The sequence below is a fragment of the Eretmochelys imbricata genome, chromosome 4, assembly GCF_965152235.1.
Source record: "Eretmochelys imbricata isolate rEreImb1 chromosome 4, rEreImb1.hap1, whole genome shotgun sequence".
In the NCBI taxonomy this organism is placed as follows: domain Eukaryota; kingdom Metazoa; phylum Chordata; order Testudines; family Cheloniidae; genus Eretmochelys; species Eretmochelys imbricata.
In genome coordinates, this window is record NC_135575.1 from 127,309,382 (window position 1) to 127,335,229 (window position 25,848).

The 25,848-nt window shown below is 43.2% G+C and overlaps 1 protein-coding gene across 2 annotated transcripts; it reads left to right on the forward strand.

Annotated features, from left to right (window-relative positions):
* The first annotated feature begins 234 nt into the window (after positions 1–234).
* LOC144263709 (uncharacterized) lies at positions 235–24,612 on the forward strand. Of its 2 annotated transcripts, XM_077814673.1 has the most exons (10): positions 268–371; positions 3,064–3,291; positions 6,144–6,602; positions 8,491–8,626; positions 14,778–14,866; positions 15,805–15,868; positions 17,092–17,180; positions 19,367–19,479; positions 20,391–20,547; positions 24,072–24,612. In XM_077814673.1, exons 3-10 carry the CDS (start codon positions 6,161–6,163, stop codon positions 24,221–24,223), a joined length of 1,242 nt encoding a protein of 413 aa, XP_077670799.1. In that variant the 5' UTR covers positions 268–371; positions 3,064–3,291; positions 6,144–6,160; the 3' UTR covers positions 24,224–24,612. The 2 variants fall into 2 exon arrangements, with proteins under 2 accessions (XP_077670798.1, XP_077670799.1); XM_077814672.1 differs by lacking the exon at positions 3,064–3,291 and having other exon boundaries at positions 235–371.
* Positions 24,613–25,848: the final 1,236 nt, after the last annotated feature.

The following is a 25,848-nucleotide window of genomic DNA, read 5'->3' on the forward strand; positions in this document are numbered from 1 at the left end:
CTGGATCCAACAGCTGCTTATTCTGCTCTTTGCTTCTTCCAGGGAGCTTCTCTCTTACATGTATTTCAGTGCAGGTACTCAGAGTGAACAGAAACCCTTCTGCACGATATTTAGTTTGGACTTATGCTTTTGAAACACAAGACACTTCTCAAAAGTAAATCCTGCTTAGTTTGTTGTGGGGGGTTGGTTTGACTCAACCACATGATCAGAGTCAGGTGATGGAATTGGGAACAAAAACTAAAAAAAGGACAAACAGTTAGCTGTAGGAGCTTAGCAGCTGCTCTCACTTGGTGAGGAGCCGTGACTCACTTGGAAAATGGGTTCATGTCCTAGGTCTCTGCTTTGGAGTTTAGGTGCAGCTTGTTTGATGGGTGAGTAACTACTTTTAAAAATGTGACACTTGTTCTTTCTGGTCTAGAAAGATACTAGTTATGATTCTAAACTGTTGCATTGGGATAACGAAGGGGCTTTGCATTTTCATATAGTTCCTGGTTTCTGAAGCAATGTATAACAGCAGGGGAAAGGGTGAGGGAACAGAGGAAAGGAAAACAGGCTGCAAAGACATGATTAAAAACATTTAGTCTTGCAATTGGATATAAATATATACAGCAACACTCAGCTGGCACAATGGCCCTGAAAAACAAATATGGCTGGACCCATTGCTCAGCTAAGTTTAAATATTTTGGAAGAAAGACTTAGAAGTTGAACTAAATCCTGAATAATCAGGAAAGTACTTTGCTTGCAGAATTGCAAAAAAGCAGGAGGAAGTGTTAGAAAATGACCCTTGCAGCTCCAAGGTACACAGAATAATCAGAGTCTTTCTGCAAAGTAAAGCATAGATATCGAACATACTGCAAGAGGTTTTTACATACTTATCTTTCTGTTACAACAGATGACGTGCTATGGGCAAGATGTCACCCTCAGATACACAGCTCCCAACGAGTTCAATGAGAGTTGCTTTCATGTATCTGAGGGCAGAATGTGTCCCTCTTAAGTCTATAAACAAATATTTTAGATTAGTTTTAGTATTTTTACTGTTGGGATTCCAAGAACTTTGTATTCTTTACAATATGTATCATATTTATGCCAAGTGGCGTTGTCTGTCCGCATGGTGGAGGCCTATACCTTTAGATTGTAAGCTCTTTGCGGCAAGGACAGTCTTTTTGTACTGTCTAGCACCAGGGGGCTCTGGGGCATGACTGGTGCTCCAACACACTACTCGAATACAAACAAATAATACATCCTGCTACTCCACTGAAACAGGCAGGCTTGCATTTTTAAAGCGACGTACCAGGGTGTTAAGCTGCTCAAATAACTAACTTGGTAGTTTTATCTGTCTGTCAAAGATATAACACATAAATGAGCAAGACTTGCAGTCCCTGCTCTGCCAGGAGTTAAGCAAATATGGATGCTCTCCCACTCAGAAGCCACTTGTTCACCTTTTCATTCTTTAGTAAAACAAAGGTTTCAGAGTAACAGCCGTGTTAGTCTGTATTCGCAAAAAGAAAAGGAGTACTTGTGGCACCTTAGAGACTAACCAATTTGTTTGAGCATGAGCATTCGTGAGCTCACGAAAACTCATGCTCAGATAAATTGGTTAGTCTCTAAGGTGCCACAAGTACTCCTTTTCTTTTTTAGTAAAACAAAGGGGTTTTTTTTATACTCCCCGAGATATGTAGCTTCTGTTTTGATTTATTTCACTTGGATTGAATGATTATTTTCTCCAGCTTTGCAGACAATGTATGGGGAGGGGGACAAAGGTAGGAAATTCAGCAAACCACCAGGCTTCATTTGCAAACTGTAGGCTAAAGAATGCCTGCCTTACAAATCAATGGTTGCAAATACTGGAAGTCAGGAAGAATTTGGCTCTGTAATTGAAAGAGTTCAGTGAACTTCCAGGACAAATAAAGGCTGTTTGGTCAATGTTGGGGGCCTAGCTGACATGAGTTGTCCCATCTTCAACACTTTCTGGAGGTCTTTCAGCTGTATTTTTAGTGATCTTTTTAAAAAAATCATTCCTTCCATCTAGAAAGCAGAATAAATCACCAAATTCGGTAAATTAAAATTTTCAATAACCATTTCAGCACCAAATTTCTAGAATGTTGGATAAAAACTACTTTTATAAAAGCACAATTTTTGTGAAAAATTAAACTGCAGCAGTTTTGTCAAATTTTGCTAACCCCCCCTGCAGTTTTTGAATAAAATAGCTATTTTCAACAAAAGATTTCATTTTAAACATGTCAACTGTCCTGTGCAATCCAGGGAACTTAAATCTACTTCAGTACTTGTGGCTTGAAGACAAACTTCCATGGCAAGACAAACATCCAGGAGCTGTTCTGCAGCAGGTCATACTACGTGATCATAATGGTTCCTTCTGAAAACTTACTCCAGGAGAGCCCAATAGCATGCTACAGCCAATGCACATACCAATGCACCACACAGCTTACTGTGAAACCCATTTAACAAAACTGGAATTGGAACCAGGGCAGCTCATTGGCATGTGTTCCCAAGGGGAGAAAATTGACTTCAGATTTTAAGGTAAACTGCCTGCTAAACTCAGGGTTGTGAGTTCAATCCTTGAGGGGGCCATTTGGGATCTGGGGCAAAAATCGGGGATTGGTCCTGCTTTAAGCAGGGGGTTGGACTAGATGACCTCCTGAGGTCTCTTCCAACCCTGATGTTCTATGATACTTGTGGCACCTTAGAGACTAACCAATTTATTTGAGCATAAACTTTCATGAGCTACAGCTCACATGCATCCGATGAAGTGAGCTGTAGCTCACGAAAGCTTATGCTCAAATAAATTGGTTAGTCTCTAAGGTGCCACAAGTACTCCTTTTCTTTTTGCGAATACAGACTAACACGGCTGTTACTCTGAAAGAAGTTAGTGTCAGTGTAACTCTAACCTCTGTAAAGCACAGAAGAGTTTCCTTAACAGTTTTCATATGACTAAAAGTCCAGAGTCTTAAAGGTTAACCGTCAATGGACCCATTTGTTCAGTTGTATGATTCTGTTGTAGAAATTAAATTCTGTATTTTAATCGTATTTCTCAAATGTCTTTAGGTTGCAAACCAGCTGAATTCCCATGAGGATGGTGTTGTTTGCGTTACAGTAGCCCCAGCAGTCCCAGCTGATTGCAGCCCCATTATGCCACATACTGTGCAAAAACATAGTAAGAGAGAGTCTCTGCCCTGAAAAAAAAATCACCATCTAAATAGGCAAGACGGAAAAAGGGTGGAGGGGAAAAGAAGCTCAGAGAGGTGAAGTGTCTTGCCTCGTCGCACTCAGCAGGTCAGTGGCAGAGCTAAAAGTATAATCCTGGTCTCCTGACTTGCAGTTCAGTGCCATCCCCACTAAACCATGCAGCCTCCACATGGTGTACATGTCCTGTTATTTCCATAGCTTATACCTCTGATGCAAACTGATCCATTCACTTCCTTGAAATTGAACATTGCAGCAGTTCTTAAATGTTGTTTAAACTTGTCCTTTCCACTGCAACTTACATTTAAGTTCCACACGCTCCCTTTATGCTGGAGCCTCCGAAATGGGTGCTGATTAGGACAAGGTGGGTAAACATCAGGTTAAGCAGAGGAAAATTCAATAAGTAAAATTACAGTGTGTGAATCACTGGCTTATTCTGAAAATTAAGATGTTATTTTTGTACTACACACTTCAACAATATCTTAGTACTGGATATGATCTACTATCAAGAGCTGAGTTTATGACAAGAATTTTGTTTATGTTTAATTAATTTCTCTTAACACCAGCACAATAACTTGTGAGCAGTTTTTGGACGTTTTGTATCTATGCCCGATTCAGCTTCCAGACACTGATGTAACAATGATGATTCTTTGGCTAAGGCGTTGAGGAGGCGGGAACAAAGAAATCCATTAGTCTCATAATTGTGTTTTACTTCTTTGAGGTATCAGTTCACACAATTTCAGCAGCAGCAGTTAGTTATTGTAAAAAGTACCTAAAAAATCCCCACGCCAACTTCCTGATCTATTGCACTCCCTCCTTCTACACTGATGTGACAGCTGTTGCTGTTTTTTTTAAATGCCTTAATCATTATGTTGCTAAATTTAAATACTCTTGCTACTCTCTTTGCTTTTTAGTTTAATAGGTCTTTCTCCCCTTCAAGGATGGGTATCAGGGCCAAAATGGCTACTCCCAGGTCAAAGTCTTGTAGATTTCACTTTTAACAAGGAGACATATTTTAACCTATTACATGTAACAGCAAAGCAAACTGAACTGCAATCATTCCTGCAAGATTCTGAGGAATCCACCTCTCCAAACACATGAAGCTATGCAGTGTAAAAGCAAAAGCATTAGGAACCTTACAGAATAGAACCTTTCAGATGCTGATCCAAGCATTGTACAGATGGTGATATAGTTCAGAATTATGATGCCCTAAAGGTGACCCAGTGAGGAAAAAGGAGGCTTTTTGCATGCAGAATTGTAGATTATATTTTTTAAAATGGATCATCCTCCAATGAACAGCTCCTGCAATTCAAATATAATGCTGGGAGTGCTATTTGTTCTGCCCCAGGTACTGTGGATTGCCTGCAGATACTTCCACAGTATCCAGTATGAGACTCATCCCATTTCTAGGAAAATAGGAATTGCTAAAGTGGTGGGCAGGGAAAAACACTTTGAAGAGTTTCATGCCATGGGGAGGTCTCCTTCAGTTCAAGCACATACTTATGATTGGTTAGTAGTTCAGTCCATAATTTAGGAGTGCTCTTGGGTTCCTCACTGACATTAAGCTTTCACACAGCAGCATCTATAAGTAATGCTTTCTATCATCTCTGGTTGGATCGGACTCTCCATCCCACCCTGGCAGACAATGACCTGATCATCTTTGTCACCCCTCCTCGGGACTACAGCAATACAATATGGCTCGCCAAGAAATCACCAGCCCTTAGGAGACTCCAACAAAGTACAGAACATTGCAGTTCATCTGCTCAGCACAATGGGCTACCGCAAGCACATCAAACCTCTTCTCCACTCTCTTTAAACCGGCCTCCCTGAGAATATTCAATCAAATCTGAACGTTTTGGGCCTTATCATCAAAGCACTCAATGACCAGGTCTGGGATATCTAAAAAGATCACCTAAAGCACCATGATGAAGACTGTGCTTGACAACTTCGCTCCTTAGGTACAATGGAACTTTCTAGTATAAGGGTAAACCTCATCTATGCATGAGACATAGCTTTCTCAGGAGGCCAGTCCAATCTTGGAATGAACTCCCCCAGGAACTAAGGTCCATCATAAACCTCATCACCTTCAACTCCAAGTGTAGAATGCACTTCCGTGACCTGCCTTCTCCAATGTAAACACCAAGCAGCATGGACATTAAAAATCCTACCAAAACACTATGCTGTACACACAATTCTCCCCCTGGGGAGGGGATATGAGAGAGAATGAACCATGTAAGTTACAGATGTTAGGCACATCCCTTAATGCACTAGTGGAAGGCACTCAGATATCCTGTGATAAGAACAATATAAGGAATAAAATGGAATGGACCAGACCACACAAGTCCACCTAGTTCAGTACCTGTCTCCAACAGTGGGCTTCAGAGGAAGGTGTAAGAAACCCCACAGTGGGCAGATGAGGATAATTCACCTCCCATTAACTATTAGAGATCAGGATGAGATTTAGAGATTGACATGAGCCCTGAAACATGAGGTTCAATGTACCCTTCAATACCTGTTATTACAATTCTAGATATTCTTGCTATTCCTATAAATATCCAGTCACTTTCTGGATTTTATATTCTTGGCCTCAACAACTTCCTGTGGCAATGAGTTCCACAGTCTACCTATGCAATTTGTGAAAAATATTTTCTGTTATCAGTTTTGAATTTGTCGCTTAATTGAAGGTCTCCTTGTGTTATGAGATGGGGAGAATAGAAGCACCCGAGTTACCTTCTCTAGACCACTAATTATTGTATATACTTTTATCTAGTTTGCTTCTCTCTGCATCACTCCTTGAGCATAATGGAGAAAATGTTTCCAAACAAACATCAAAAAAGCAAATGGATTTGGATTAACTGCTAGATAAATGAGACTCCACCGAGTTGTCTCCCCACATGGAGTACACTATCTGAGCCACTAACAACGACTTTTTCCCCTCTTAGGTATTGTTGTTGGACAAATGACCACTGCCCAGATCTCTACGGGATCACCACTGACATCTGCTGGTGTTTCGTCAGCTGCTCCAAATGCAACCACTCTCAGGGTCTCTACGGTATCAACTACAGCTGTGACAGTAACAGCTGAAATGCTGTCAACCACTGCAAACCCCACGGAAACTACAGGGGTGCCATCTGCCACAACCGTATCCACTATTCCAAATGGGACCACTCTTCAGGTTTCTCCCGGACGAACATCAGCTGTGACAGAGTTGGCTGGGGTAACATCAGCTACCCCCGATGGCACAACACCTACCAGCATGCTGTCTACTGCTCCAAACGTGACAGCGTCTGCTGGGGTTCCATCAGCCACGGCATTCGTAAACACCATCAATTCCACAAACTGCAGTGCAGTGAACACGACAGCGTGTACAGCTTGTTCACCAGGAACATTTCCCAGCAATGGTAAGATTCAAAAGTTTTCCCTCCCAGCTGCAGCTCTCTTACTTTGTCTATTGAGGTGATTGCAAAAGGGACAAAAACTGGGTGTGTGATTTTATTTTTTATTGCTGTCTCATGCTACAAAAAAGGGCTCAGATTTTTCCCCCCTACTCATTTTTTACATTAGGACATCAGGCCTTGTTCACCCTATCTAACCTAGAGGACACTGTGGTTGATTGAAGAAGTGGTAGGATTACAACCTAAAAACACAATGCCGGTGAAACGTAGCTAATGGGGAGGGGAAGTGATTCTAAGTATGGTAGATACGAACAAAAACAATTTCAAACTATTTGCTCCAAACAATTGGAAAGAAACCACTGTTAAAGATTCAGTATTCCTGCCCCTTCAATTAAGTGCTGAGAGTGCTCCCAGTCCACCTCTGTTGCACTGGAAGCCCCTCATCAATGAGACTTGACATTTCTGATTTTCTAAAGTAAAAACTATCAAACAAGAAAAATAAGCCTTTTCAGACCCCTTTCATACCCTTTAAAGAAGCAAGAAAGGGCAAACTGCTTCCCTCTTTCCAGGTCACCTTTAAGGGTGAGTGTGCGCTTTCTTTCCCATTTTTAAGCTCACTTTTTTAGGCAATAAGAATGAATTAAAAAGCTCCAATGAATATAAAGACCAGAAACAGATGGCAAATGTCTCCACTAACCAGCCTGTTGGTGGGGACCTCATCTCCATCTCTACACAATGCTGAATACCTGCTCTCTGCTAATGCCTAAAGTATTAAGAATAAGGATTCATGTTCCACAATGAAAAAATCACCCAAAAGGAAATTCTCCTTAATACCACATGTGGTCAACCTATGGAATTCACTAGAGAAGGAGATCAGTTGAATAAATACCATAGTTTTATTTTTAAAACCAAACTGGATGATGTTAGGATCGATAATAAAACATGTATCAGGGCATGCTAAGAGAGGGATAACCAGCTCTGATGCTTCGAGGCATGACACAATCTCTGCAGAGGTCAAGAACTAATTGCCCATACCACCGTATACAACTTCGCACAATTGGGTCCATTATAATCTTTCCTGTCCCACATGCTCTGTTGCAAAGTAGCAGGCATTGGTTCCTGCCAGAGGAACGATAACAGATTTGATGAACCAAGAGCTAGCATGGCAAATCCTACATAATTATTCTAAGTAGATTAAACTGGTTTTGTAGAGTTAAGACTGATAGAATTTTTATGATGTGGGAATAGTAATGTAGTTTCGCATGCTCAGAAGACTGTTTCTTCTTAAGGGAGAATTCTCTACTTTGGGGGTTTCTGCTTCAGTTCTATTTCCTGCTAAACTTACATTAATCAATGATCAAAAGTAATTTTTTAAAATTATTTTTTAGAGTGAGAGTGAGGAAAAACTTCCTGGTCTCTCACATTAAAAATAGCCTTGTTAACTACAAAGATTCCACAATGGAGACAACAGATTTGAGGCCCTGGACTGTAACATACTCTCTGTTCAGCAATTGTTCTTGTGCCAATCTGAGCAGATTCAAGTACTCTGGGATTATTAAAATCTGATTTTTAATATTAAATTCAATATTTTTTCTTTTCTATCCTACCGTGTTATGTAGGGTGACCAGATAGCAAGTGTAAAAAATCGGGACGGGGGTGGGGAGTAATAGGTGTGTATACAAGAAAAAGCCCCAAAATTGGGACTGTCCCTATAAAGTCAGGACATCTGGTCACCCTAGTGTTATGTGAGGATACATTTTTTTTATATATTTTGTCTGAGGCCCACTTAGACAAAGATATTTCTACATTCATGATATTGATCTGTGGTTTAAAAACTGGTGTTTTATCTTTGGATACAAATGTCATTTTTAAAAAAATGTTTATTCTGCTTTAGAGACATTGGGTTGTTTCTGCTGCTCAGAGGGCTCCTGTGCAGACCCTATTGATTGCATATCCTGTCCAGTTGGTCACTATCAGCCTCTAGCCGGACAACGGTCATGTCTGCTTTGCCCACAAGGATATTACACTAAGTAAGTCTCTAGACCACTGTTGTGATTGGGATTGTATTTTTGGTTAGGCACAGATTGTGTATTCTCTCTCTCATTACAATGGGGTCTACTACTTTGTGTTTGTACAGGAGCCTAGCCCAATGGGCTCTTGTTCTTGGTTCGCCCTTAGGCACTACAGAAATAAACATGATTAATAGTAATTTCCTGGAATAGGATCTCTTTTGCTGCCCCCAGTTGGGCTGCAGGAGCAGTGTTAATGGGGTTTCCCAACAGTAGAAAATGTAAGATTTTACTTAATCAAAAACTAAGGGTATGTCTACACTATGAAATTAGGTTGATATTATAAAAGTCGATTTTATAGTCGATTGCGTATGTCCACACTAAGCGCATTAAATCCGCGGAGTGCGTCCTCACTACTGTGGCTAGCAAAGACTTACGGAGTGGTACACTGTGAGTAGCTATCCCACAGTTCCTGCAGTCTCCGCCGCCCATTAGAATTCTGGGTTAAGCTCCTAATGTCTGATGGGGCAAAAACATTGTCATGGGTGGTTTTGGGTACATGTCATCAGTCACCCCTCCCTCTGTGAAAGCAACGGCAGACAATTGTTTTGCGCCTTTTTTCAGTGCAGACGTCATACCATGGCAAGCATGCAGCCCGTTCAGCTCACCGACACCGCCGCTGTTGTGTCCTGGGTGCTGCTGGCAGCAGACGGTGCAGTAGGTCTGCTAACCATAGTCATCCACCGCTTCCGCTGCAACTCTGCTCTCTTGCGGCTTGGGGGATCCATTCTGATCCTCCTGGGTGCTGCTAACCATTGTCATACACCGCTTCTGCTGCAACTCTGCTCTGCTGCTATTGTCTCAATAGCGAATTTCTCCATGTTGTCTGTCATGGGCTCTCGGGTACGTGTGTTCTTCCTTGGGAAACGTGCACGGTGCTAATAGTTATTCTCCACCGTTTCCACTGCAAGTCTGCTCTCCTGAATCCACCTCGCAGGTCCTCTCGTCATTCTCTATAAATATCTATTCTTGTGGCATCCATCATCAGCCACCGCTTCCGCTGCAACTCTGCTCTCTTACTCTCCTGCAGACGGCATACCACAGTAAGCATGGAGCCCGCTCAGATCACTGTGGCAGCTATGAGCATTGTAAACACCTCACACATTATCTTGCAGTATGTGCAGAACCAGAACCTGCAAAAGTAGTTAAGGAGGCGACGGCAGTGTGGTGACGAGAGTGATGAGGACATGGACACAGACTTCTCTTGGACCCTGGCAATTTAGCCATCCTGGTGGCAATGGAGCAGGCCCATGCCAAGGAACACCAATTCTGGACCCAGGAAACAAGCACAGACTGGTGGGACCTCATAGTGTTGCAGGTCTGGGATAATTCCCAGTGGCTGCAAAACTTTCACATGCGTAAGGGCACTTTCATGGAACTTTGTGACTTGCTTTCCCCTGCCCTGAAGCACAAGAATAGCAAGATGAGAGCAGCCCTCACAGTTCAGAAGTGAGTGGCAATAGTCTTCTGGAAGCTTGCAAGGCGAGACAGCTACTGGTCAGTTGGGAATCAATTTGGAGTGGGCAAATCTACTGTGGGGGCTGCTGTGATCCAAGTAGCCAATGCAATCACCGAGCTGCTGCTATCAAAGGTAGTGACTCTGGGAAATGTGAAGGTCATAGTGGATGGCTTTGCTGCAATGGGGTTCCCTAACTGTGGTGGGGCAACAGATGGAACACATATCGCTATCTTGGCACCAGACCACCTTGGCAGCCAGTACATAAACCGCAAGGGGTACTTTTCCAATGGTGCGGCAAGCACTGGTGGATCACAAGGGACGTTTCACTGACATCAATATGGGATGGCCGGGAAAGGTACATGACCTTTGCATCTTCAGGAACTCTGGTCTGTTTGAACAGCTGCAGGAAGGGACTTACTTCCCAGACCAGAAAATAACTGTAGGGGATGTTGAAATGCCCATAGTTATCCTTGGGGACCCAGCCTACCCCTTGCTCCCATGGCTCATGAAGCCATACACAGGCAGCCTGGACAGTAGTAAGGAGCTGTTCAACTATAGGCTGAGCAAGTGCAGAATGGTGGTAGAATGTGTATTTGGGCATTTAAAAGCACGCTGGTGCAGTTTACTGACTTGGTTAGACCTCAGCGAAACCAATATTCCCATTGTTATTGCTGCTTGCTGTGTGCTCCACAATATCTGTGAGAGTAAAGGGGAGACATTTATGGCGGGGTGGGAGGTTGAGGCAAATCGCCTGGCCACTGATTATGCACAGCCAGACACCAGGGCGATTAGAAGAGCACAGCTGGGCATCCTGGGCATTAGAGAAGCTTTGAAAAACAGTTTCATGACTGGCCAAGCTACGGAGTGAGAGTTCTGTTTGTTTCTCCTGGATGAAATCCCACCCCCTTGGTTCACTCTACTTCCCTGTAAGCCAACTGCCCTCCCCGCTTCGATCACCGCTTGCAGAGGCAATAAAGTCATTGTTGTTTCAAAATCATACGTTCTTTATTAATTCATCACACAAATAGGGGGATAACTGCCAAGGTATCCCAGGAGGGGTGGGAGAGAAGGGAAGCACCGGGTTGGGTGGTGGATGAGGGGAGGAGGGAAGGACAAGGCCACACTGCACTTCAAAACTTATTGAATGCCAGCCTTCTGTTGCTTGGGCAGTCCTCTGGGGTGGAGTGGTTGGGTGCCTGGAGGCTGGCCCCACCCCTCCCCGCATTCTTGGGCATCTGGGTGAGGAAGGTATGGAACTCGGGGAGGAGGGTGGGTGGTTACACAGGGGCTGCAGTGGTGGTCTGTGCTCCTGCTGCCTTTTCTGCAGCTCCACCAAATGCCGGAGCATATCAGTTTGATCCCCTAGTATCCTCAGCATTGCATCCTGCCTCCTCTCATCATGCTGCTGCCACCTCTCATCTTGCTCGTCCCTCCTGTCCTCACGTTCGTTTTCTGCTTTTCTGGACTCTGCCATTGTTTGCCTCCATGCATTCTGCTGAGCTCTTTCGGTGCGGGAGGACTGCATGAGCTCAGAGAACATTTCATCACGAGTGCGTTTTTTTTCACCTTCTTATATGCGCTAGCCTCTGGGACAGAGATGATAGTGGGAGCGTTGAAACATTTGCAGCTATGGGAGGGGGGAAAAAAAGGGAGAGTAGTATTTAAAAAGACACATTTTAGAGAACAATGGGTAGACTCTTTCACGGTGAACCAAGCTGTTAACATTACATAGCACATGTGCTTTTGGTACAAGGTCACATTTTGCCTCTTATATTGAGGGCCTGCTGGTTTGGTGTGAGAGATCACACACACACAGGGTCGGGCAACAGAATTCGGCTTGCAGGCAGCCATGGTAAGCCACAGTCTTTTGGCTTCTTCAACCTTCAGAACATGTGGGAATGGTTTCAAACAGCAGTGCCCTCCTTTCCCATACCAAGCACCCGTTGGGTTGGCCATTTAAAAAGGAGGGGCTGTACTGGTCGTGAATGCATCCCAAGTCTTCAGGGCAAATTAATCATTAAACATGCTTGCTTTTAAACCATGTATTATATTTACAAAGGTACACTCACCAGTACCTGCTGCTGTGCGCTATCCTCCTCCTCATCTTCCTCATCCCCAAAATCCTCATGCCTGTTGTGTGAGACTCCACCTCTGCAGGTGTACACGGACAGGGGTGGGGTAGTGGTAGGGGCACTCCCTAGAATTGCATGCAGCTCATCATAGAAGCGGCATGTCTGGTGCTCTGACTCGGAGTGGCCGTTTGCCTCTTTGGTTTTTTGGTTGGCTTGTCTGAGGTCCTTAATTTTCACAAGGCACTGCTGCGGGTCCCTGTTATAGCCTCTGTCTATCATGTCCTTGGAGATTTTGGCAAATATTCTGGCATTTTGTCTTTTGGAACGGAGTTCTGATAGCACAGATTCATCTCCCTATACAGCGATCAGATCCAGTACCTCCCGTTCGGTCCATGCTGGAGCTCTTTTGCGATTCTGGGACTGCATGGTCACTTGTGCTGATGAGCGCGCCGTGCTGGCCAAACAGGAAATGAAATTCAAAAGTTCCCGGGGCTTTTCCTGTGTACCTGGCTAGTGTATCTGAGTTGAAAGTGCTGTCCAAAATGGTCACAATGGAGCATTCTGGGATAGCTCCCGGAGGCCAATACCATCAAATTGTGTCCACGCTACCCCAAATTCGACCCGGTGATGTCGATTTCAGCACTAATACCCTTGTTGGGGAGTACAAAAATCGATTTTAAGAGCCCTGTAAGTCAACAAAAATGGCTTTGTCGTGTAGATGGGTGCAGGGTTAAATCAACCTAACGCTGCTAAATTCGACCTAAACTTGTAGTGTAGATCAGGGCTAAGGCTGGGAACCAAGAGATGTGGGTTTTTTGCTCCAGCTCTTCCACAAATTTCCTCCTGGGTAACTCAAAGGAGTCTTTCAAACTCTCTCTCTGCATCTTAGTTTTCCTATCTGTAAAAGGGGATAGTATGTCACTGGCTCAACTACGTGCTGTGAGGCTTAATTAATGATTGCAAGGTGCTACCGTGACTATCAAAATGCCTACAAATACATGTGTTGGCCCAAGAAACCAGTCCTCAGGTTGTCCAGACTTCATAGGCTAAGTGGGATCTGTGGTATAGTGCTGTCTTGACTTGGTTGCAGCTGTAATTTGTCTGGCCTCATCTGCTTTATCTTAGGTCTCCTGTAGAAATTAGACCTTTTCCTCGTGTGCATGGTGGGTTGTGACTCACTGATCAGCTGTGTGCAAATATTTCATTTGGAAGCATGTATTGGCCATTTACACACATTAGACATATACAAATGTGTACAGGCAGCCTCAGAGCTGCAGAATGCATTAGAATACTTTAATAAGAAGTCCTGTCACTGGGTGCCAAAAGCTTCAGCTGATTATGGTTTAGCAGCTAATTCTTCCTTCAACACAGTTTATGAAACCCCCATGGATGGTGGAGGGCTCTGCATAGCTTGTTCTATTGGTGACTTTAATTTAAGGCAGGGGGTTGGTCCCGTTTCAAAGGCCAGACTAGATTCTTGCAATTAAGCTATTACAATGGCCACAATTGGACTCCTGAGCTAGAGATTAAGAGATTACCAGGTTTCTCAATTTTACCAGTGATGCCTTAATAAGGATCTCACAGTTCCAAGAACAAATGTTTCTGCCACTGAATCTATGTCTCCTAATTTTTACCTTTAATACAAATCTCAGCTGGAGCTAGCTGCTAGTCCACTGCAATGTGAACCTGCATTCAGTGCCTCTTTCCCCCAGCCAGGTATGCAATGAATTCTACCAGGCCTCAGAATCAGTAACAACATGATATATCTGATCAGAATGCAAGTTCCAAGGTGGCATTAGTAATAGGGGATGGGAAAAGATACCTAAGGGGTCATGGAGGAGAGGGATCAAACTGAGAAGGAAATTCCTCATTTAGAAAAGTGGTATGATTTGGATCTGCCTATAAGAAACACATTAGCCAGTATATGCACCTCTTCTCCTAAAAAAAAGGAGAGAACATATTTCATTACCATCCCCAGCTCCTGTTCAGGTCTCATTTAGGCTGTATGGCCAAGATTTTCAAAACTGGATACCTCAAGTTAGACTACTAAATCCTTGTTGAGGCTTCTATTGAAGTGACCTGATATTCAAAGGTGCAGAATATCCACTAGCTCCCATAAAAATCAATGGTAGATGCTGAGCATTCTGCACCTCTGAAAATCAGACCTCTCACAAGCCTGAGTGTGGACTTAGGCTCCTAACTTCAGGCACCCATTTTAAAATCTTGGCCTAACTACCTTGAGGGTGGGACTTTGTAATCTTGTTCTTCCAATACTTATCTGTAAAGCTTGCAGTGAACTGCAGGAAATGCATAAACAATCTCTAGTATTAATGCAATCGAGAACTTCATTTCTTAACTGAATGTTTAAAGCTCAGACTAGTTCCAGTTGGGTTTCCCCCCCGGAACTGCCTCATCCTCCTTAAACTATTTCTTTATTTCCTAGAGATGCACCAGATACAAGCAAACAAATAGGTCTGCCAAGCTCAGAAGCCTCCATTTAAGCAGCTTAAATTTGACTGAAGCTTTTTTCCTCATGAAACATAGATAAAACTGAACTAACTTGACTCAATTCTCTTTTTAGTTTAGTGAAAAGTGTTGCATGCCTACCCTGTCAGCCTGGCTCTTATTCCAATGAGTCCGGGGCAGCAGCTTGCAGACCATGTGGAAAAGGTATGCTTTGACTCTTACGCACTTCACCCAAGGTGTGCTGTGATGCCAGAATGTACAAGATTTTTCTTATAACTGGTTACAGTAACAGATTACTTAAAAGAAAAAGTAGCATTTAGTAACAAGATTGTTTTTTCAGACCAAAAAACTGAACTATGGATTCCATTTCCTTTGACTGTTCTAATATATTTTTCTAATTTGATGGGAAAATTGCCATCAAACCATGCATATCACCTTGTTCTTGTGTGTAACAAAATAGCTTATGCTCCCCCTCACACCTGTACTAGCCTGTGATAACGTTCCTGTAGGGTCTCTCTCTCTCTCTTCAGGTCCTCTTGATTTTCTTCAGGAGGGGAGGCCAGGTGTTCATGTACCCCGATTAGAGTAAGTTCCTCCTACTTCAGATGACTGGGTCAGAAGCACAGTTGCCTTTCCTCAGGCCAGGCAAAACATCCCTCCTTATAGCTTTTGTATGGGAAGGTAGGACAGCAACTGCACATCCTTGAGAACTTGTTGGTAGCCTATACCCAAACCTTTTGTCAATAGCCTTTTTCACCTTCACTTGATTCAATGTAAAATGGGGATGGAGCACTCTGTGCAATACCAGAAGCTCTGCAGGGCCTGCCTACCCATCACAGGTGCACAAAGTGTCACTTTGCAGTTCCTGACAGAGTTTTAAATCTTGGCAATAGCACTAGATTGAAGTGGAGTGTCTGAGCCTCCTAGATGTCACACTAGTATTGCAAGGTCATTATGATTCTCCCCTGGTTTTAGGCTCCTTAAAAAAATTTTCAAACACCCCTCTCCCCCAAATCACTGTCGGGAGAACACACAACAAGATTTTACATGTCATTGCTGAGACTCATCTTAACTCTTTGTAACCTTGATAATTGAGTGACTGGTGCCATTGCAGGGAAGATTCCTCTTTTCTGTTTTTTTAGGGTATTTCAGCTTCCAGAAAAATTCAGCATTCTGCATGCCCTGTCCACGTGGATCATTCTGCAAGTAAGAAATACATATATCATTTTTCAGGGGTGTGGGAAAGGGTAGTAGGATTCTTTTACTATTGGCAAATGATTCAAGACACTAATTCAACTGGCAAAAAGGGAGGCATCCTTGTTTTTCATGCTGATCGATGAATATCTCCGTACTGAGCAATGTTTTAAGGGGGATCTGCCTGTTGGAGAGAGTCTCTTAAATATTCCAATATTCTGTTCTCCTTAACTGAAATTGACACTGTAGTGAACACTTACTTAAGGTAAAAGATCCTAAAAATTCAGTGGGTCAGTGATGATGAGTGAATGGTGACCCTATACATGAATTTCAGTTGTGCCATGAGGCTGGCCCAGTGATGGTGCAATGGCAACATATTTAGCTGCTGCATGGGAGGTTTCAGTTCAGGATTCCCCTTCTACCCAGACTACGCTGTCGTGTGGCAGACAAGCAGCCAACAAAAGTGAATAGAATTAGAAACTCCCATCAGTTGACAGTCACACCGCAGTCCAAGATGTGGTTTTATATTAATGATTAAACTCCCTGGATAACAAAAGAGGTGAAGAGGGCAGCAGATAAACTCCTCGGTGCAAAGGCATGAGAATAATTTTGGATGGAGAGGAACTTGAGAATTCACTATCAAAAATTCCTCAGGGGGAAGGAAGGGTGAGAAAGAAAATAAGTAATAATAAGCTGGCAAATACTGGCCTTTTGTTTTAAGAAAACTGGGGCATTTGGTGATTAACTCTATTTGTGATGAGCTTGGATGCTGAGAAGTTATCAGAACTGATTAGTGTTCTGTGAAGGTTTCACATCCCATAAGGCCACTCCCCTTTTCTTTCTCCCTTTCCCCGTTGTTGCGTTTTCTTTTGATGTGTACCTTTAGGCCTAGGCTTTGTCTACAGTAGGGTGCCAGCCACTGGAATATAAATCCCTACTGTAGATGTGCTGTAAATTGCGACTTGCATTGGTGTAGCTTACCTCAGCTACAGGGGTCTGCACTAGAAGTTTGTACCAATGCAGCCAAACAGCTGGCTAAAACCCTAATATAGACAAAGGCCTCAGCTCTTAATTTAAGGCCTGAAGGGGAAATAAAGCTAGCATTAACATCCAAATAGTTTAGACCTAGTCAGCTTTTGCTCAGCGTCATGCAGTTTACATGCTGTATCAGATGATTCAGCTAGAGTTCAGCTATATTTGTAGATTTCTTTTCCTCTCTCCTCTTCTCTCCAAAGTACTACCAACTGCAGCAAGTGTACAATGTGCCCCACTGCAGAAGAGGCCCTTGGAGAAGCATCTGAAGAATGTGCACCTTGTCTGCCAGGTAATTAATTAAAAGAAGGGAAATGCAGCTGATATTCTGGCTGAGGACAATGAGCTTTATTTAGAGAATAAAACTTGCAGATGGTTTTGGCTGATCTCTACTTGCAAACTGGCCAGCAGCTGGCACCTATTTTCAGCAACAATGCTGACATGGGTTTATGGGCTAGCGTTTGCAGGACACACCATTTCATCATTAACACAGAAGAGTTCTTGCAACTTTTATTTCTACCACGCTGGCAGGAAAACTGCTTTCAGCACCAGTACATCAGGATTTTGGCTGGTAATCATGGTCAGCAATGGGTTTGTTCGCTAGTACCCTAGGTTGGTTACAGCAGACTCAAAACCACTTCTACTTATTCCTGGGGGAATTCTGTGTCAACAAGTTAAAAATTCTGCATGCTATTTTAAAATTCTGCATATTTTATTTGTCAAAACAACACAATATAATTGTGTCAGTTTCAGTTATTTTGGTAATTTATTTCAAAATACCTGTCAGCAAGTATGTCTGTAACAATGCAGACCAAAAATAAAATAGTTCAAGAAATGTTTGTTTGACAAATGGACTCCCTATTAGGCGTATTAATACAGAACATTGAGTAATTCCTTTGAACTACAATACAGAAATGTATTTCCTGCCCCTCTCAGAAGCAGTGCAAAGGCTTAGGGGAATCGGAGTAATGGAGGAGCTGAGGAAGAGGGAAGGATCCTGCGAGTGAACCTGGAGGGTTGTTGGGTGTGGGTGGGAGAAGTATGGAACAGTTGTTTTTTTGGTGGGGAGAGGGATTATTATGGAGTTGGGGAGCCTCCCCCATGCAGACCCTAGCTGACCCCTAGCCTCTTCCATTCCCTCAGGCACATCTGCCCCATCCTCATATGGCCCTGTAACCTTCCTACCCCTTGTGGCCCTGCAGCCCCCTTCCCATACAGTCCCTGTTTCAATGCTGTCACCCCACTAGCTCCTGAGCCCGTCTGTCCCCAGTGTAACCCCCCCCCCCCCCAAGAACCCCAAGTGCCCCGCTCTGTCCCTCCCATGCCTCCTTACCTGGCCCCACTGTGAGGAATGCAGCCTCTTTCCCCTCCCTATCCACTAGCTGGCTGCTGTCTCTTCTGGCATCACAGCAGCCCTTGGTAGGCGAAAGTTGTAATTGCAGCACCTCTCCAACAGAATCTATATTCTATATATCTGTAGAAAAAGAAATCTGTGGGGGACATGAATTCTGTGCATACGCAGTGGCACAGAGTGTGATGACATGTAATCCCTGACTGATACAGCTGTGCCAGCAAAAAACCCCTAATACAGTGCTTTTGCCTGTATAATTTATTTTGTTCACAAGGGATGAATTAAGCTGTATGGGCAAAAGCACAGTCACTAAGTGCTCCATCCACTAGAAGAGCTTTGCTGGGTTAGTATGCTGGTATTCTTATGCCAGTACTCACATTGTAGACCTGGCTTAAATCTATAAACAAGCAGCTCATGAAGGGGAAAATTAGAAAAACGTGATTTCTAGCCTCTATTCAATACTGTCTCATATAAACACCAAGCAACATACGAGTCAGTGATACGGCATTATGCTACAGCCCCTGTAGCAGGGCTAAAAATCACCAGGAAGTTCCATAGTGAAGTAGTGCTTTCAAACACACAAGATACATTAAACATTAAATGCAGCAAACATACAGCCCCACAATTTTAAAGACCCATAGTTCTTATGAACATTGAAGTTCAGAAAATGAAAAAAAATTAATCATCATTTAACAATTTTTAAACAGCTATCAACTTTCAGTTGGATAGGAGAAATGGATTCAAACCACAATTATAGACAAACACCTCTGAACTTTGGATCCAGTGTAGAACGTTGCAACTTGTTCTCATCATTGGTTTTGAAATATGTGAAAATGCAGAATAGTATTTCCCTGTTTTCTACTGAACTCATGTCTCAAACTTACTCTATTTGCCAAGTTTAAAAATGCAGGTTTCCTCCCTCTTCCCCAAGCCCATGTGTTCTTTTAGTTTTCTCTGCCCATCACCATAGAAAGACCAACTGAGAGCCCAATTTTTGCTTCGTGCATTAAATGTTTTCATCAGTTTTCCTCTCTCACTCCTTTAAAGCATAGGTCAACCATGCACTGATACCAAAAGCCCCAATAATCTAGTCCTGCCCCTCATTTTGTGCTTCTTTTGATTTGTAGGTACATATAAAGGCGCCAGTGACAGCAAATGTGAGATCTGCAATATAGGAGAATACCAAGTACAAAGGGGCAAGGAGAGCTGTGACAAATGCCCAGAAAATTATTACTGTCCTGTAAGTCTCTCTAAGCCGCAGCAGTGGTCTGTCTTACCAAATGTAGCTGATCTATTACAATTAACACCATCTTTATTCAATCCCCTTCCTTTGTAGCGTTCTTTTGGTTTTTCTTTTTAAAAAAAATGTAAACACAGCCATGTTAGAGAGGAGTAGTCACAAATGTTAGCCACCTCTAGAGTCATGTACCTATCCTTGCTCCACACATGAAGCTTCCACTGATCCTCCATTGGGAGTTTTGTGGGAAACTAAAGACTGGAGAGTGGCCCATTAATTGTGTTACTTGAAATATGGGCAAGGCAGTGTAACAGACCTGTTGCTCTAAATCCTACAAGTAATGGTGCCATCCTGAGTGTACCCATGCATGACTTGAGTCTATTTAACCAACCTGAAGTTACCACTTTTCATTTGCTGTAAATTTCAGGCAGAGGTTCTCAACCTTTTTCTTGCTGAGGCCCCTCTCAACATGCTATAAAAACACCAAGGCTCGGTGGGGGAGGAAGGGGTAGCTCAGGGTTCTGGGCTGGGGTGGACTCTTGGATATAAACAGTTTTACTTCATTTAGGGGTCCAGGGAGGGAGCGCCACCTCCACCCCCTGACTCACTCAGGTGGTCACCCAGCCTGTCTGGGCTGTGTGGGGACGCAACCAAAAAATATAACTCAAAGGGGGAACTCAGTTCAAAAAGTTTGAAAACCGCTCAGGGTGCAGCTAGGGGCTGTGTATGGGCGGGGGGGTCTCCCAGTGCAGCTCTCAGTTTCAGGGGCGGGGTGCTGGGGCACCCAGCTTCAGCCCCCACTGCTCCTGGCTTATTTAGTGTCCTGCACCATGCTGAGCAGTGTCAGTGCTTAACAAATAATACAGTCTTACCTGTCTGATGAAGCTACCTATTTTGTATTTTCAATTCCTTAGAGCCCAGATGTGAACCCAATTGCGTGTCCTTCTAATGCCTTCTGCCCAGCTGGGAGCACTCAACCACAGTATTGTATGGAAACATTTCTTTATAAGGCAGGAAACTCTTGTGAACTGGCTCCTCTAACCATTGTACTACTAGCCGTTTCTTCAGCCGGTGAGTAGTATTTATGCTATAGTAAAAGTGGAATACAATCCACCTGCAACTTGGGTAACTTCTTGATTAAACAAGTGGAGGTGTTCCCTTGGTGGTATATTCTTGACTAGTTTTCTGACATCTTCATTTCTTGTGTGGGTTCTCTTCTTTTGGCCACTGCTTGTTCCTTGCATTTTTGTTTTCAGAGGAATTAATTCTGTGTCCCTTAATTATGGTCCCTCCTAGGATTCTTTAGCCTATTTTCATTAGATTTCTTAATATCCCTAAAATATTGTCCGAAAACACAATAGTACATTATGATAAAAGTATGGGACAGCAGCTTTAAAGACATAAGAATAGCTTCCGGGGTTGCAGTCCAATCTCTAGTCACCACTTGCCTATCGAGGGTGTAACGTTTGACAGAAGTCGGTGGGTTGTTCTTTACAGCTGTTACATATTGGCACATTTCTGAAGCAGGCCAAGGATGCTGCCTGTGCCTTGATGGAAGGTGCCCTAATAATCAGAGGAAAAGAGGCTGAACACCTAATGACACACTGTGATCCATTTAGAAATTCTATGATGAGATGGCTTGGCCATTCAACAAGCCAGATATAGCCACTGAGATGAGGAGACAGACTTAAAAGGTCTAGTTCTGTCCTGGTAATAGAATAAGGCTCTGCAAACATCCATCAAATGTAGCTTGCGCACATCAGGAAGAACACTGGTGCTTTACTCAACTAATCAGGTGAAACTCTAGAGACCACCTTAGGGATGAAGTTAGAGTGCAGTCTCAGAAACACCTTGTCCCTATGAAAGGATGCGTAGGGAGGTCCTCCTTTAAGGGTTTGTAGCTCGCTGATTCTGTGCTGAGGTGATGGCCAATAGAAAGACAGTTGTGAAGCTAAGGGGATTATGGAGCACAGAGCTGGTTGGGAAATTTTCAATGAAACTGATTGTCATCAGTGATGCCTAGTCATTACACAAAGTAAAAACTATTTCCCCATGCTAATTTTTTTCCTACTGTTACTCACACCTTCTTGTCAACTGTTGGAAATGGGCCATCCTGATTCCATTGTTTCTTTGACTACAAAAGTTTTTTTTCTCCTGCTGATAATAGCCCACCTTAATTGATTAGTCTCGTTACAGTTGGTATGGCAACACCCATTTTTTCATGTTCTCTGTGTATATATATCTTCCTACTGTATTTTCCACTGCATGCATCCGATGAAGTGGGTTTTAGCCGATGAAAGCTTATGCCCAAGTAAATTTGTTAGTCTCTAAGGTGCCACAAGTACTTCTCGTTCAGTATACTTAGAGTAACTCCACACACTCAAAGGGCAGGTCTTTGTTCATGGCCTACTCCTTCCTAGGCATGCCTGATACTTAGAACCATGATGCTCTACACAGCATCACCGCCAAGGCCACAGATCTAGCTGCCAAGTCAGAGGCATCCATTACTGCCTGTAAAGCCAATTTGGCCTTCCTTAATTATTTTCCCAAGTTCCTCCCTGCTGTCGTGTGAGTGTTTTGAGGGGAAAAGTGTCATCATCGATCCCAAGTCAAAAAAGTTATGAGGGTTTTTATGAAGGGTTTGATGAAATTTAGCCAAAGCTAAGAACTAGCAGGTCATACATGTACCAGGTTCTGTCTTGCTGCCACGGGCAATAAGAGGGAACTCAGGGAGGGTCACAGCCCCCCTATCCTGCACAGCCCCCCTATCCTGCACAGCCCCAGTGGACACTGCCATAAAAAAAAATAAATAAAAATAAAAAATCTGATCTCGTGCATCAGGTATATGTGCATCTACAGTGGGATCCACACTGATACATATTCAAAGAAATGGCAGTAACAGCATTGCCAATTTTCCCAACTTATACAAGATTGTTTTGGCCCCTATTTCAGGAGCTCTTGCTGGCCACCTGATGGTGTGGAGCTCCCAGCTTCTTCCCAAACATTCTACTTAATTCTGTGTCCCCCCTCCAGCCCCAATCTCCGCCATCACGAGCTCAGCGAATAATTCTGCCCTCTTCTCTCCCTCCCCCTACCTCTTGTCCCTCAGTGCTCCTCCAAGGGTTCTTCTCTTCCACTCCCCACCCAGGCCTTGGACATTTACAGTGATCCCCTTCTTAGGCATGGTGTTCCAGGGATGGGACGGGCGCACAGAGTGTGTGTGCAGGGAGCAGAATGACCCGCTCTTCACTGAGGGAGAAGAGATGCCCAGACTTGCTGAGCTTCTACTGCTTCCTTCCCAACCCACCTTAAGAGAATGGTGTCAGCCACTCCTTTTCCTCCTCCCCCCAAACCTCCCCTAAGCTTCCAAGAGGAAAGGGGAGAGCTTTGCCTGCTTCCTGCAGCAGACCTGATTAGCTGCTCTTCCCCAGAAGGTGGGGATGTGGTGAAGGCAGCCAGTCAGATGAGGTTTTGCCTGGCCGAGACAGGAAATCATTTGAAGACTGGATTGTCTCCTCCTTCAGCTCCTTGCCATGCTGGTTCCAGCAGGAGTCAAAATAGCATTTCAAGAGTCGGGAGCCCTGTATGTTCAAAAGTTGTCATGAAAGTAGCAGTTAAAATAGGTATTTGGCAAGAAAATATATTAAAAAAAGGCTTGTGTGAAAAAGAGTGTCCAGGTTGGCCTCACCTCCTACCACTCTTGGGCTTTTCCATCAGAAATGCTTTTGAAGAAAACCATTCAACACTCAGTTAAAGTAGCCTGAACGAGGACTAAATAGAAAAATACCAAATTCACAAGAACTAGGGAATATTTCATAAACGTTTATGGGACAAATTCAGAGCTGATGTAAACCCACACATTTACTACGGGCTTGCATTTGCTCACTCAGAATCTAAAAGTTGGACATCTTTCTGCCCTGGGTGAGCATGTTGGTGCATCACAGCAGAGGAGCATAAATGTGTCATTAAGATCAGTTTCTCTAGTGTGGTTCTGCCAAAAAGCAACTAAAAATAGCACTGCAGAGCTTGATATCTGTCAATTATTTCCGTGTCCAGCATGCTCAGTTTAGAAGTAATTTTTTTTCTGACAATCCTGCACACTCAGGCTAGAATCAGTCAATCTTGGTTCTTTCCTCCTTGTGCCTCATTACAGGATTATAGGGATTCTGCAGGTCAAACTAATTTCTCAGCCAAGTCTTTCAATAGATGTGAATACGTATAACCAACTCAGAAAAAGAATTCTGGGGATGTATGTTAAATAGAAACCAGCCCTCTTTCTACTAGCACAGAACAGTGAAAGAGCAGCCAAGTTAATTTTGTCATTAAAGTCTGCCAATGAGACTGCATATCAAAAAGGAGATTTGAATAAGATCATTTTTATACAGTCACCTTTCATAGTGGAATTGCACTTTCAAAGTTGTGTTATGAGAATTGAAATTATACCTACCCAAAATGAATTTGCACTAATTTAAATGAAAATAAAGCCTTAAGTTGTCAGAGTGTGAGACTGCTTTATCAATAAAGCTCAGAATAAATAACCTCTGACATTTTTTCCCTTCCCTCCTAAAAATAATTTTCATTCTTCATTTTTCCAGGTGCAGTCCTTCTTGTGTCTGTAATAATTCTGAAACAAAGGCAAGAAAATGGCAGGAAAACTTTAAAATCTCCATTACTATCAAAAGGAGTGAGACCACACACAACTTATGGTGTGACTGGGCGCACAGAACCAGTATATGCCGGCTGGTAGTTGGCTAGGATTGTACAGAGTTGTAAAAATCACAAGCATTCTCTCAGTTTCTTTTCTCATGTCTGGTGATTTGACAGATATTTATTTAGTACTGTGTGTCTGGGCAGAATGTAAGACATTATTAATCCATGGGGATTTGTTTGTGTAGCCAAAATATTTAATTGTAGCCGATTAACAAAAATGTGAACAAAAATGAAACTTAGAAAGTGATTTGATTTGTGCAGGTCTGGCTTAATTCAAGAATAAGAATAGGTGCATCCTTGCACATCATCACTCCCACCGCAAAGAAAGAAAAGTGTGAGTCATGGCAATCCTCTCAATTTCAACAACAGACAATACCATGAGTGAGCATGTGGTAGCATCATATAACATGGTCTCTTTACAGTATGCTAGCTATTCCTACCATGGCAGGACTTAACACAAACATAATTCCTCTTAAGAACATATAGAATCTCTTCTTCCACTCCAAAAACGTGACTGTTTCCCCTAGGCAGGAGTGGGGCAGAGAAAGCTGCATGATCCCAGATTCACCCTTCTTCCATACCTGTGAGAGGATATCTGCAGGGAAAGTGATGGGCAATTATGGAAAAACACCTCTCCAGTGTTTGTTGCTAGTTCCCAATGGAACTGGCTGCAGAAGCTGCTCGCTATTATAGGGCTCCCTCATCAGGCAAGCAGCCCAACAGTCATTTCTTTCTCCTTCACGGCACTCAGCTCTACATGCAACGCAGACTCTCAGAGCCACCGAACTGCACATAGCACTGGGGAGAAGGAGCAACAAAAGGTATGGCTACACTGCAAAAACAGACCCATAGCAGTAAATATCAGAATCCATGTCAACTGACTTGGGCTTTCAGCACGCACTCCTGGCTGGGTTTCAGAGCCCAGGCTCCAGCCCGAGCCCAGATATCCACACTGCTATATTTTAGCCCCCAAGTGTGAACCCGAGCCAGTTGACCTGGGCTCTGAGACTCACTACTGAGAAAAGTCTTTTTTTTTTTTTGGCCACATACACACACCCAAAAGGTGAAAATACAAGATAAGAAGACAGGAGCAAGAGAGAAAACAGACAGACAGAAGCAGATACAACAACTAAAGTGTGAGGAGGTAGCGATGGTCTTTCCTCTATTCCATCTCAATCAGACGTCTGTTCAGAAAACGTTGGGAAGCACTACAGTAATTGAAAGCAGCTTTCTACACATCTGTCATAGGACCAGCCAGAACTGTACTAGATACTATTACTAGAAAGCCTATGACAAAGTAATGGCCCTATCTGTGATGACTGATCAGTCATTACAACATATGCAGTGCTGTACTTGATCGGTCCCAAATTGTACAGAAAACTTCAGCCACTGCTAACACCAACCATTCTTTAATCTACCCATCCTCATGAGACACCTCTCTCCAAAGAAAAAAGCATGTTGATGCACCTTTACTGGAAGTGATTTTTAAAAACTGGGTAAGTAATTCCTTTCTGTATAAGAATGAGGTGAAGAAATCCTAATCCTATTTAAGTAAGACTCCCATTGACTTCTGTGGGGCCAGGATTTCAACCATGGTGTAATACCACTATTCTTTGTGCATTATTGTCCCTTTCTACCAGGGTGGAATTCATACAGTTAGAG

What these genes read in the sequence shown, in the direction of transcription:
- LOC144263709 (XM_077814672.1), top strand. Translation starts at nt 317, where the DNA reads ATGGGTTCATGTCCTAGGTCTCTGCTTTGGAGTTTAGGTGCAGCTTGT. An exon ending in AGGAACATTTCCCAGCAATG is followed by an intron (nt 6,603 to 8,490) that starts GTAAGATTCAAA and finishes ATTCTGCTTTAG; the next exon opens with AGACATTGGGTTGTTTCTGC. An exon ending in CAGAAAATTATTACTGTCCT is followed by an intron (nt 19,480 to 20,390) that starts GTAAGTCTCTCT and finishes TCAATTCCTTAG; the next exon opens with AGCCCAGATGTGAACCCAAT.